This window comes from Malus domestica, chromosome 04 (assembly GCF_042453785.1).
Source record: "Malus domestica chromosome 04, GDT2T_hap1".
NCBI lineage: Eukaryota > Viridiplantae > Streptophyta > Magnoliopsida > Rosales > Rosaceae > Malus > Malus domestica.
This window is the reverse complement of record NC_091664.1, coordinates 22007171-22021528: the sequence shown is the minus strand read 5'-3', so window position 1 is coordinate 22021528 and position 14358 is coordinate 22007171. Positions and strand designations below refer to the sequence as shown.

At 37.3% G+C, this 14358-nt stretch overlaps 1 protein-coding gene and 1 long non-coding RNA gene across 2 annotated transcripts; both read right to left on the bottom strand.

Annotated features, from left to right (window-relative positions):
• Positions 1–10640: 10640 nt before the first annotated feature.
• On the bottom strand, positions 10641–12320 carry LOC114824395 (uncharacterized). The gene is made up of 2 exons (XR_011580126.1): positions 11952–12320; positions 10641–11123 (listed from the first exon to the last, which is right to left on the bottom strand). It is a non-coding gene; the product is annotated as an uncharacterized lncRNA (long non-coding RNA).
• A 458-nt stretch (positions 12321–12778) lies between these two features.
• LOC114824394 (protein MIZU-KUSSEI 1-like) lies at positions 12779–13983 on the bottom strand. The gene has a single exon (XM_029101216.2). The coding sequence runs from the start codon at positions 13847–13849 to the stop codon at positions 13085–13087; it is 765 nt and encodes a 254-aa protein (XP_028957049.1). The 5' UTR covers positions 13850–13983; the 3' UTR covers positions 12779–13084.
• Positions 13984–14358: the final 375 nt, after the last annotated feature.

Genomic DNA, 14358 nt, shown 5'->3' with positions numbered 1-14358 from the left:
AATTTAACCAAGGAGCTCGTTTAGGGAGCCCATTGGAGATTGCTCTTACATAAAGTTTGGTCTTGCTCTTCGTATTCCTAATATTTTTTGGTAAAACGAGTAAAATGACCGATAAGAGACGATTTTGCGAGATACATCCTTCGATTACAGTTGTTTTATGTGTATAAATTCATTTACTCATCTTATGAGAATTTGTTTAACATACTGGTGAGTCAATTTCATATTATATATTTTACCTTATTCTTAGTATATTTTGATAATTATATTGGTAGAAATTTGATATTTTGCTCTATATTTTCAGGATAGGATATTCGACTTTCTCTTGAGCAAAACGTGGTCAAACGGATGAATTTTTTAGTGATTCAAATTAGAGGACGTTCGTGTGTTTCTACGTGTTCGTATCAAAATTTGGGATTTTCAACCAAATGGTTATTTTTTGTCAATGGAATAAAGAAGCAGTGCACGGTGCTGGAAAATGAAGTTTCTGAGCTTAATTGCGAGTTTTGAAGCCCAAGATGATCTCTGATGAGTTCGTGACCTTCTGGAGAAGTGTTCAGAATATTTTAAGCTTTAAATCTAAACTATTTTGGGCCAATTTTGGAGTAGATATGAGTCCACAACATGACTGTGCAGATTTTAGGCGAATTTAATTATTTAGTTTCGGGTTATGTTTTCTATTTTGTTCTAGTTTAGTTGTTTTTCTAGTTTGATTGGAAGACCTTTTATTAGGAGGATTTATTTAGTAGATTAAATAAGCTTAGGTGGCCCTAACTATTTCTTCTTCTTCTCTGTGCGATTATGATAGGGGAAAAGCGTAGAGATTTTCAGACTTTTACATTCAAGGTGTTTTCAATCTTTAATTATTTTAATGAAGAATTTTGTGATTTTTATTATGAATATGCGTAACTAATTCCCTTTTTGCTAGGGTGAGGCCACAAGTCTTAGCAAGAATATGTAGTTTTTTTTCAATTTGCTTATGATTTTATGCATCTAGGTTTTCAAATTATTAATCATCTGTTTATACTAAGTGTCTTGATGATTCGTGACCATTAGGATATTTAGAAATGTAATTTCATGCAATTTTGGTAGGAGGTCGGTTCTTGAAATTGACGAAGACTTCTTGTGATGAATAATATGTGCAAGTTCACTTAAGATGAATACCACGTCTTAAAGGTTACATGATTTTTCAAAAAGTTTCACAAAACTTAATGAGTCAAGCATGTTTAGATTCGATCTGATTACCACAAACGGATTGCATGTTTGATATACGCTCTATATTGGGGGTCCAAGTAGGCATGTATTAGGAAAACCTAACTTTCGAAATATACATGTATAGATGATAAGTAATTGGGAGAACTATACAAAATTGTTAAGGTGACGGTGGCTCCCTAGAGCTTTCTTAATTTGATTTTTACAGACTGTTTCCTTTTCCTCATCTTTAATATTGCAGATTTGTCTACTTTCATTAATTAAATTCGTTTTTGTTAAATTAGGTCATAAAATCACTCATCCAAAATCTTTGCTTTACAATATTTAATTGGAATTTGGTTTGCTTCGAAATATTTAATAATCCTTGTAGAGAACAACCTTACAGGTAGGCCCGGCCCAGGCCCAGTGCGAGCAGGGTAATCGTCCGGGGCCCAAAAAAATTGGGGGCACCAAAATTATTAGGGTGATATATTTATATATGTTTTTATAAGAGTATAAATTTATAAAATTTAGTTTAGTGACAAAGAAATTTAACTAGAATTGGTGGTTTTGTTGTTTAAAATGAATGAGGAGGTCTTAGGTTCAAAACACCACATGTGCTTATTTGCATTCCAATTTTTACAAATTTCTTTTCATAACAGTATAAATTTATAAAATTTGGCTAAATGATCAAGAAGTTTAATTAGAAGCAATGATTTTTGTTGTTTAAAATGAACAAGAGGTCCAAAGTTCGAAATGCTATGTGCATGTTTATTTTTTTCAATTTTTACAATTTTTTGTTTGGTTGTTAATTTATTTACTAGCTAGTAGTTATGTGGGTTGCTATTTTTAAATATCCGTTCCAATTCAAGTATAATCTTCAGTAAAGAGTAATGCATAGACTAAATTTTTAGACCAAATTTGTAAATAATATTACGTGTCATCAAAAGGTTTAATTTAGTGTTCATTCATTACTTATACATATCCTTAAAGACTCAAAAACATTAATATTTTTTTAGTCTTATATTGACGAGGTTAGCAAATAAGAAAAAATAACTCACGATTTATATAAAAACACTTTAAAAGTTCATATGGAAAACAAAACTCATAATATATCTACTTGTAAGCCCGAAATTTTTTAGTTTCCTTCTCTTGATACAAAATAAATTAATTATTCCATGTTTCTAAATTATTGAGTTTGAAGTGTTTTTCTAAATATAATTTTATTGATGTCTTACATGTGAAAACAATTTTTTTTTTATATGAAATGAGGGCACATTTTTTAACGTCACCCCGGGCCTCAAAAATATCTGGATTGGCCTTGCTTACAGGAATCATTTATATTACAATATCCTTATCATGCTTGCAAGTATTATAAGTGCTTTTAACCCTTTTGCGCTTGTGATAAAATCCTATCACATACCTATTGGATTGTTGGATCTATCTTATTGTAGATGTACTATGTTTGTACCATACTTGACCAATCCCGAAACTATTGAACACCGGTCAACGTTATACCGTCAAGGACCTAGAAGAGTTTCCCTCCAATCAGGAGGCCAATCACAGCGCGACACGTGTCGACATCAGAAGCCAATCATAGCGCAACACGTGTTAACATCAGAAGCCAATCACAACACGACACGTGTCAATGTCAGAATGAAACTAGAAACTCTATTCTATAAATAGAGACCATTCTCTCACAATATTTCCTAATGTCATTTGTACTAAATCATTCACTTGTACTTACTAAAGGAGAGCTTGAACCTATGTACTTGTGTAAACCCTTCACAATTAATAAGAACTCCTCTACTCCGTGGACGTAGTCAATTTGGGTGAACCACGTACATCTTGTGTTTGCTTCCCTATCTCTATCCATTTACATACTTATCCATACTAGTGACCGGAGCAATCTAGCGAAGGTCACAAACTTAACACTTTCTGTTGTACCAAAGTCCTCACTGTCAACATACTACAATTATGAAAATCATACGAGGACTATAGAAGTTTATTTGGGATCATAGGATATATGGCTTCTTAGTGCTGGTAGTGGTTCTAAACTTTTTATTCATATATCAATAAAAGATACGCTATGATAGAAAATTTGCAATTTTTCTTTATTAGTCAGGGAAATGAACGATAAAGACTAACGCTAAGAAGTTGAACAGTTAACTCTAAGAAATTTGACAATAAAGATCGTTTTAAAAAGTTAGATTGCATGGTAGATTTGACTATCAAAGATAAACCCGAGAATTTGAGTAAAATATACATAAATGATAAATGGTAACCAAGAGCTGAGAAACGGAGATGATAAATTTGAACAGGGAGATGCTATAGGCAAAGGAGCTTTAAGATTGATTCCTATGCTTTGCATGATCCTATATACAAGACTAACTCCACATGGAACGCTAAGTGTAAAGAATGGGAGAGACTCTCCGGCACCTAAGATGCCACGAATACAGGATTTCAAGTCAATTAAATTCTACCATGTCTCATTATTCATTTAAATGTTTTAATTTTTATTCACATAACAGTGCACGACTGATTTGAAAAACAAACACGGTGATTGATTTTAGTTGTTTTGTTGTAATTGAGATAGTCCATGTATCAAGTCTTCTATCTTCTTCTTGTGTTTGCATCTAAATATATGTGAAATTGGATGATTTATTGTAGTTTTTGCAGTTTGTAATTGCGAAGCTTATTGAGTTCATGCCAAACAAATTTTAAAGTATGTAATACAAAAGTTAAACTTAAATTTTTGCATACAAAAATGTATGTAGCAAAAAAAAAAAATTATCATTTGAATTTTAAGGAAAACTAATGAAAAGGGCTTGAAAACTTTGAGTTTTAACAATAAGGACAAAATAAAGGGTAAAATGAAAAGTACCAGGATTGACTTTTTAGTGTAAAAATATGGTTTTTCGTTAAAATGAATAGTACCGGGAGCTTTTCGTTAAAGTTCCCTTTATTTTATGGTATTTTTTTGTCACATCCCGAGCTCGACTCCACCGTAGCACGATATTGTCCGCTTTGGGCCCCAACCACATCCTCACGGTTTTGTTTATAGGAACTCACACGAGAACTTCCCAGTGGGTCACCCATCTTGGGATTGCTCTCGCGCGAACTCGCTTAACTTCGGAGTTCGATGAAACCCGAAGCCAATGAGCTTCCAAAAACTCTCATGCTAATAGAGGTGGGCATGTACATATAAGGCATAGAGGATCCACTTCCCTGAATGATGTGGAATCTAACATTTTTAGCTAGCCCACCCATAAAACAATTTTGGCTCCGTCATTGTTTACTACTAGGCATCACACTATAAATTTTGAATACCGCCACCTCAATGTTCCTGTTTCATGTGAGTCGCCCAATCCGGTTTGGGGTCTTGCTGCTGATCATGCTTATCTTCACTTCGGTTAATAAAGTTGGATGTTCGGTATCATTTTCATGGTCCTACCAACATACTGAATATATGCAATATAAAGCTCCCTACAGATCATCACCAAAGTTTAAAGGAAGCTCCTAAGGTAAGTTTTTATATTTGCATACACACACACACACACACTTGCAGTTGCAGGTTCTTGTGGAATAAGGTGACCAATTTAGCACCTATTCTTCTGTCAATTTTCAGGAGGGACCTTGACTATGACAGGCTAACAAATTTACCCTTTGTTTTGGCGTAAGGCATGATCCATCCATTTCCAGTCCAGCAGTTTGCATGCAATTGAGCCAGATAAATACTAATATTACTAACATTTGTATTTAGTCCAGCTATGAAACAAAACGGACATTGTTTATTAGATAGAACATAACATAGACAGAAAATATGAAACTGATAATTATTTATACAGCACGTACATACATATTATCAATGCAGTTTTAAACAGTATCTATACATAAAAAACAAACGTCCTGAATTATGAAAGCAGGCCATATTTAGTAGTCTGGCCAAGATTTAAAAGTTGTTGCCAAATTTCTGCATCTAAACAAGCTCTGAGTTGGGGGATGATAAGGCACATTTCAGTAGCTAAAGGAATAAAATTTGCTGCTGCCAAAAGCTGATTGAGACCTTGAAAATCTGCTGCAACATGTAAATGTGGCACTGCTTTCCTTTTTAGTTCATCAGCTTTGAAAGAGAGAGCTAGCTAGGTAATACTCATGATAAGCTGGTGCAAAGTGTAAGCGAAAAGTTTTTAGAAATTAGAACCATAAGACGCCTACCTTGGCGTATCAAGTTATGTAGAACAATATGCTTCACCATCTACACCTAAATTCGAATCTCCCTCCCCGTAGTTTAGATTATACTAGAACATCACTCAAATACTGTAATACTTCACCACTTTTGGGTTCCTATACCCAAAGTTGATAAAAATCTCTAAAAAAAAATGTTGAGAATCTTTTATAAATCTCTCTCTAGTTGTCCTGAAAAAGCAGTCAAGGAAGAAACATCAATTCCTTTGAAAGGTTAATTCTGTCCCTAACCTATCATTGGTTATAGACGAACATCTTTTTGTGAGGCCCTATCATGGAGCTCCAGTGTATACAAGCAAAGATGCCCGCGTTTTGCTGTGGGTTTTGAAATCATACCCACAATTTAAAACACCCATCTCCAAATAATTTAGAAACCAATCAAAGTAGTTGAACCCAAATGGTAGAAATAAGTCTTCACTTTGCATGTATGTTCTATACATTAAGAGATTATGTACAACTAAAATGGCAGCTTTCTAAGTACAAATCACAGAGTAAATAAATTTTGCCCATCATCAATTTGCACCTGATTATACTAACTTTATATTAACAACCTATGTACAACAAAAATGATTCACATGCTTTACTTCTCAGGATTTAATTTCTTACTTCACTGAACTTAGGGCTCATCACATTCTTCTCTTGTCCTGCATTCGGAAACACTTTGGAACTTCCTTTTAAAACTGTAAAGACGCAAATTTAATCAATTAAATAGAAATATATTGAAACACTGAGAAGTAGAAACAATATTGAGACATATAGGTGATCTCAATACGATACTAGCATGGCTTCCAAGCCTCGACACACTCCTTTCACCTTTAGGAGTAGTAAACCCTGGACTTGAACCTCGGTAACTGGCACGAAGAGTTTCATCAATAGAAGATGAGGACTTGTCCATTGCATTTCTTACAAACTTCTGAGCAGCAGGGGAGAGTGTCCGCACACTTGGATTGGCACTGCCACCTCTAGAAGGCGACAACAGAGGTGGCTTGTGAAACAATTTTGACCTTTCCCTCAATTTGCGTGCAGTTTCCCTTGACAGTAAGTGAGCCTTTTTCATTATTAACAGAAATCAAGAAACACACCCCTTTTCGGCAATCGGCCTTCAATGAAGAAAGTGAACAAGAACTGCACTCCAGCAATCGGCCTTAATGGAGTTGCACACAATAACAACAAACAAAACTTTTCAAGAACGTTACTCCGGCTATCGGCCTTTAAGGAGTAACACACAATATTTGAGATAGAACTTTTCACTCCGGCTATCGGCCTTATGGAGGAAACAAATTGCATTCAACACACTCTTGGCAATCGGCCTTTTTCGAGTGCACAAATTTCAAATAACCAAGAACTAATCAAGCAACAGAAAGGAATGGCTATCGGCCTTTGTATTCCTTCAACAATCTCGCAGAAAATGGCTATCGGTCTTAACAGAGAAACTTGCATACAAGAAACCACATCGAAGAAACAAATTTTCACTGCGGCATTTAAGCAAACCGATGGTGTGCACTGTGGAATCAAAAAGAAAGAACATGATACAAATGGAAATATGGACCCTTGAGCAGAAAAACCCCAAGAAACTTCAACCACCATCAAACTTCAATCGATCGCAAGGAGTCGCACAGCGGAATTGAGTTCGAGAATCGGCCTCGCTCTTGATACCATGATAACAGTTCACAGAGAATCGAAGAAAAGCAGAACACTTAGAGAGAAAGAAAGAGAATTGCAAAGAGATGAGTTTCTGTATATTGCTCGAATTCTAACTAATATAGCACAGTGGCTGCCTTATCTCTTAAGCTACTAGCACTAACAGTTTTAACTAATCTTCCCACAAATTCTAACTAACTACCAAATATACCAACTGCCTTACTTAACAGTTTGCCATATCAGCACCATTTTACCTTTGGACCATACTACCCTTCTTATACTAGTCAATATCTAGAAGTACCCGGGTCCAAAGTCTCCAAACTCAAACACCATAAAACACATAATTGAAAAAATCACAACTTAAAAATGGTTGAAAAATTAAAACTTGGTAAGTAAAATCTAAGAGGGCTAACAAATTACCTGCACTTAGAGCAGAGACTGGCAAATCCTCTCATGGTACAATGCAAATATACTCAGAGGCAAAGAGCTGATGCGCCACCTGGTGATGGCGGTGGTTCCGCTGCGGGAGAGAGTTCGAGAAACAGGTTTGTGGTTCTTTGGTTGAGGGAACTAAACATGAATCAAAGTAGTAGTGGATTAAGCAAGAGGGAGGAACATAGAAGGTAAACGCAACAACGGTGGGTGGTACTTGCTGTCAAAATGAGAGAACAACAGCTGAATAATGAAAGGGCAAATTAGTAATTCCACTGTTAAGTCCGAAAATGATAACGGGAAAGAACATAAAGGCGGGGGGGGGGGCCATTTCCGTAGGGCTTTAGGACTAGTTTAGTATTGCTGTGCTTTGAAAAAAAACTACTTTTGCTGTGTTGTGAGAATAAACTCATTTTTGTTGCTTCGCGTTTTTAACTTTTTTAATCCAAAACTGTGAAAGTAAACGGCTTTTAAGTGTTTATCAAACACCTTTTTGAGCTTAGCTTTTTTTGATAACCACTTTTTATAAAAGTACATAAGTATCAAACCAGTACTTAGTATATATAAATTTTAACCTATAAATATACAGAATATATATCTGCTCACTTTAAGAAGCACTATAAATACAGAAGTCCATCATGCAGATTGTCCTCACACCTCCTTGCTACCAACCAGCTTCTCCTTTGAACTACATTTACTTTCTTCTCCGTCATCTCCGTCTTCTCCATAGAATCGATGACTAGATATTGGGTTAGGATTGGGTAATCTGCATCCTGAGGTTTAGATCAGCACACACGTAACTGTTGTATCTAGTCCTTGGGATGCAGATTACCTTGTCCTCACCGCCAATGCAACAAGACTTGTTAAGCTCATGAGGCTACTACTTGACGCATGTTTTGATTCTTTTATATTCTTGGTCTTTTTATGTATTTTCAGATCATATTCCTTACAATATTGTTCAGATGATTCTTTTATGTTGTTTGCAATTCGACTGAGCAGGAGCTCTATCATTTGCCCGCCGAGGTGCTTCTAGCTTACTGCAGAGGAGGGATTGCTGCTCAAGTGCTCATCAACTTTTCTGTTTGCGGCAATTATCAAATGATGATGCGATTTTGTGGAATCGGGTAATTTTTAAATTTTGTTTTTTTCAAACGATAAATTTATTAGATTAGATTCTATATTAGTGAACTGACGGAATTCTAACCTACACCATGGTGTAAAGGCAACACTTCTCTCCACCTATGGTAGAGGGCCAATTGCGTGGAATCAATTAATTTGATCAACACTATTAATTTCTCTAATAAGAGTATGGTTTTTATCACAATTGGTCTTTGAAATTGATCTAGCTCATCATTTTGGTATCAAAAATTGAAAATCGATGAAATTGATCTAACATTTAATGTAGTCACTGTTGTCAAATTCTATTGAATTTTTTGTTAGTTGTAGGGATGGGTTTGGTTTCAATTGGTTCGTCTTTTGTCGAAATCAAAAAACAAATTGAAAGTATTGTTTGGTTCAGTTTTTTTTCTTTCCGGTTTCTATTTCGTTTAATTTTGGTACGGTTCGGATTATTTTGTTTAAAATCTGAAATTAGTCATTTGAAAAGAAAAAGAAGGAAAAAACTATAGAGATTTGGGGAACTTAAATCTTCAACTTCAACACTCACAAATCATTTAAGAAACAGGGGCAGAGCAAGCAGAAGGGGATTGATGGAAGAACCTGGCCGAAGTCAGTGCTGTGTTCAACTAATAAAAATTCAAATTTTAAAGTCTAAAATAAACATTACAAAATTAAAAAATGTCAAACTTCAAGTAAAAAATAAACTCATTAGAATCATTTTCAAGCACTGTATCTTTCTTCCACAAAGGGTGTAAGAATGCTGAAAAGGCAACTCTTCAAGTAGAAATTGCATTGATTACCCAACAAAGTACTGGAGTCCACGCAACTGTAACCCAAACTTATACCACCAATCAGGTATTTTTTCTGTATGTGGGACTATAAACTAAAACAATGGAGCAGATGTTTTGATTGTCCTGACAGTAAAGCAAATCATGTTGCCATAGTTTGCACAAAGAACTTCCAAAAAAACAAGTCAAGGCAACCAGTGGAGAAATAACTCACAATTGGTCCGTTCTTCAGAGCATGCTCCTTCGCAAATGTTAAACATAAAACGGCGTCATTTAAAGAGTTTTGATTCGGCTCGGTTTAGTTTCCAAAACATTTAAAATTGAAACCGAACCTAAAGAATTCTGGTCGATTTAGTTTTCGGCTTCGGATCGATTTTTCACGCCACTTGGTTAATGTGGCATAATGTGGGATCCACAATACCACTCATGTTTCACCACATGGACTAAAAAAAAAAAAAATTTAAACGATTCTAATATTTAAATACCTAAATTACTAAATGAAAATTAAAGAATAACAACCACTATAGCAGACACCATTGGTTATGTGGCCCTCATATCATGCCACATCAACCAACTAACAGAAAATTTAACAAAATTGGACAAAGAAATCAAAATTGGAATTGGACAGAGCAGGTGAAGGTGGAAGGTGATGCCTTCATGGTGATTTCTGCAATCCAAAACAGAGGAACAACTCATAATGGACCTTTTGGACATCTCTTTGCTGATACACGCCGGATTTTACAGAGTTTCACGCAATGGAAAGTTTCCTTTGGCCGACGAGAAGAGAATAAGATGGCTCACCGCCTAGCAAGATTTAGTTTAACTGTCGATCATCCGGTTTCTTGGTTCGAGGAACCTCCTGATATAATTTTTTTATCTTTCATTGGAGAATAGTATTAGTAGTTAAGTTGTTGGTGTGAGATACTCTTTTTTTCCTTCGATCAGGTTGAAACCCCGGCAAGGTTTTTATTGAGGCCCACTGTTAGCGCCTATCCTCAGTTTTGTACGTATTTCTCTATTCAATGAATATCTGACCTCACTTCAAAAAATACAAAAAACACAGTTGATTAATTTTCAATTTAAGGACAAAAAAGATGAGTTATGTCAATTTTAAAAACCATTTACGATAAAAAAATCATGCTTGACGTTTATGACATGAAACATGCTTGAAATGTTGGTCATATCTACTGTATCTACACGAAAAGGAATCGCGGTACATAACAATTTTTAAATCAAATTTTTGTTAAGGTACCAGAATGGAATAATTTTCCTGTATCTGAATCCATAAACTGAGAAGACAAAAAACAAAAAACAAATAGAATGGCAACTGGCAAGGCATATGATTCGTGCCGCCGGCTGTAGCTCAACACTAAAATAGCTGTGGCATGAAAGTGACCATTGTTATTTGGACTTACTAGTTCGATAAGATTTGATTTCGTTCGAGAATCGAAAAACAACTAGCGTTTGCCGAGTTCCAGCTTGCCTTGGTAGTAGTTGATCTTATGCATCACTTTCTGGGCTTTCAATCTGCAACACTCCAATACCTTCTTCCCTGCTTTCAGTGGAGTTTTTGCAATCCTTGAACACGAGGAACTCCGTCGTCTCCACATGGAAGAAAATGAAACTTCCACTCAAATGTGTGATGCAGGACCCAAAGTTTTTGCCCACTACACAGTGCCAGGCAGTGCCATATGCTTCATCAAATTTCTGTTTAGCAGAACCAAGTGTTATAAGCTAGAATTCACAAACAATGTAGCACATAAGATAAAAACTCAGTTCCGTTAGCAGAAAACTTCCGGTTTGCCACTTTAACTCCCTTCGGTAGGCTGTTTGACTATGACAACTCTCTCACCAGGTGTGACCATTGTGTGTGGTCATGAGGGATTAAATGTCGAAAACCGCATGTTTTCGTCAAAGATGCCCTACAAATAACGTGGTCGGAGTTCCTTCATACATATTACCCGCATAATTGGGGAAGTGTAATAAAGTAGAAGGGGGAATATATGCTTTTAGCTTTCACACGTGAGATTCAGCTCTAAAGCAAAACCTAATATCCTATTCAAACCAGAACACAAATAGGAAAAAAGTAGCACACCAAATCAAACCTATAGCATCCAGAACCTTTTTAATTAATTAGCTTAACTAAAAAGATTAAGCTTTTTCTCCTAACAGAAAGGAAGTTATACCCCTTTCGGAATAATCACTGCCACTATGCCTTGCTGCAAAAGTTAGCGTTTGAATCCTTTTAATCACATAATTAATCTCGGTTGCCTAGTGACAATTTAAAACTTAATCACATAATTAGATATGATGACAATCAAAAAACCACTTTGCAATCCTTCTTTTCTGCTGTTTAAGAAGAATATCTTACGTAATCAACAAGTGAATATTATTTAATTTTCCGGTGTAGACCCGGACCCGGGCTTAAGAGCGTACTCATCTCTTCTGCACGCAGTTGTCCTCTCCGTAGTTTGGTTTATATCAAATTAGAATATAACTCGAACCAAAAAGCTTTGTGGATAAATATAATCGAACCTGTTTGATATAGTGAGCAACGGATCGGAAATCAGAAACTTCATGGAGATCAAGAGCCTTGTAAGCCAACTCCATGGCATGGCTCTGCATGTCATCTGGCATATCTGTTTCCCGCACCTCAGCTTTTCCTTCCAGCATCTTTGTCGGCAATGGCGACGAAGATATGGCTTCTCTGCAGAAGCTTCTAAATATCGATATATAGTGCAAACAGTAAAGAAATAAGGATTGGATTAAGTGGTGGAGGTTTAAAGTTCGATGAAATTGAATAAGTTTGATTTGCTCAATAAATTCACTTTTTGTCCCGTAGTATCTGAAGGATGAGAACCAACTATGTAGCTTCCTATATCGAGAATTCAGGTATTGTATACGTCATTAGTCCTATCCTTTGTAGGAACTACCCATAATAACGAACTCGTGCTTTAGTAGCCAGGACAAAGGGTCGCGATCAACAATTTGGAAGTTTGTAGAGAAAATATCTGTGTGGGTAGCTCAACTAGTTACTTCCACAAGTGGCAGGCGGCTTCTTGCTTGGTTCATTTTTTTAGCTAGGTTGCAAATGGTACATAGAATGACCAAATTCTTTGAAAATTTGAAATCCCAAAAGGTACATACTAGTAAAAACATGACCTGTAATCGGAGTTTGTTCTTCCCTATGAAGGATTTACATGAAACGGGAACGCCATATGGAACTATTCAAATCAATCACGCATCTCCGTTTCATGTAAGGTTCTCTCCTCACTCGTCCCCTTAGTAATAGTATCCGAAACCAGAACAAAAATAAAATCCGTACGCACTCAAATTCACATAGAAGGTGCAAAACTGAGAAATGATATGAAATTTCATCACGATTTCGATTAATCTGTTGATCACCTCTGAGATGATACACAATGTACAGTTGATATTGTGGGATTCAGCTAAGCTAGCCCTAAAAAAACCTAATCAATCTGCACAAAAACATAATTACCAACTTCTACGAAAAATATAATTTCTCTTCCAAGAAAATCCCCAAATCCTAAAGCTCCAGAAAACACCTAGTTTTCAAATTCCCACTCATTTCAAAAGAGACTGTGGCCTTTGAATCTTTGCTCACGGAATTAAATAAAACTGTGGTCTTTGAATCTTTGCTCACAGATTCAAGAGTGCCTGGACCGGAGAAGGAAGACACTGAGTTCTTGACCCGGGCACTGATCCGGGTTAATCAGATGAAACGACTCCGAGTCAGCGCTCCCCACCACGTGCTCATAATTCGCCCTCATGTACATTACTTCCTGACCCGACTCCGCCTCCGACCCGAGCGCGAACCCTGCCGGCATTACCCCGGCTCCGACCGTCGTCGACTGCATCATCTTCAGCATCAATTTCACCTTCTCGCTCGCTTTTCTTCTTGCCGCGGACCCGAGTTTGCGGCCGTTGCAGTGAACGGTCCAAATGGGGACGGATCGGAGCGGGCAATCAGCGAGCTGGGGCCGGTCCGACTCGTCGCACTCGAGGGTCACGCGGACGAGCCCGAATCGCATCTCGTTGACTAGCTGGTAGGTCGAGACCGAGAGCTCGAGGAGGAGGGTGGGTTTGGTGGAGAGGCGGTCGTGCTGGATGCACAACCACACGTGGCCGCGGCGGTGGCCGAAGATTGTGCCGATGACCATGGATTTGGAGGGGCGGGTCTGCTGGGCCGGAATCGCCACGCCGTCGTTTTGGGTGGGCGAGGTGGAAGATTGTGAATCTTGGTCCTTGGGGTCTAAGCTTTTGGTGGCGGCGGCGTTGATGTCGTCCAGGTCGTCGCGCAAGGAGGTGCTGAGGCGCTTCTTGGGGGCGGCGGCGGCGGAGTGGGTGGATTTGGCGGAGGAGGGGGACAAGCAGGGGAGGAGAAATCGACGGAGGGTGTCGATCTTGGTCATGGTTTTTGGGTAATTGGGGTCGGATTCTTGGGATTTGGGGTTTTATGGTTTCAAATTCCAAATGTTGAAAGGTTGAATCTTCTGGGTTTTAGAAATTTGAGAGGAAGGGGCCTCTGGTGGTGTACGGTTGGTGCAGAGACAGAGACAGATATATATATATGTGTATATATAAATATATACAGAGACTGCGCGGGAAAAGTATGGCAGTGAAAATAGCCGTTGCAAGCGAAGCCTCAGAAACATAACACGTAGCCTAGTCAGCCTTTTGCCTCGTGTAAATAAAGAAAATAAGAAATATGTGAGATCAAATCCAGTTGGCCAGAATGGTGTGGAGGGAATTGGATCCTCGGATCTAATTGCTGAGGATCCTAGGAATCAACCAACGTGAGCCGTTGATCAAAAATTGTGCGGTCACAATTAAATGTTTTAAAAGTAAAATAATTTCGTTTTGCGTGAAAAATATAAAAAAGAAAAAAATTATGACCGCAAATTTTTTTATCAACGGTCCA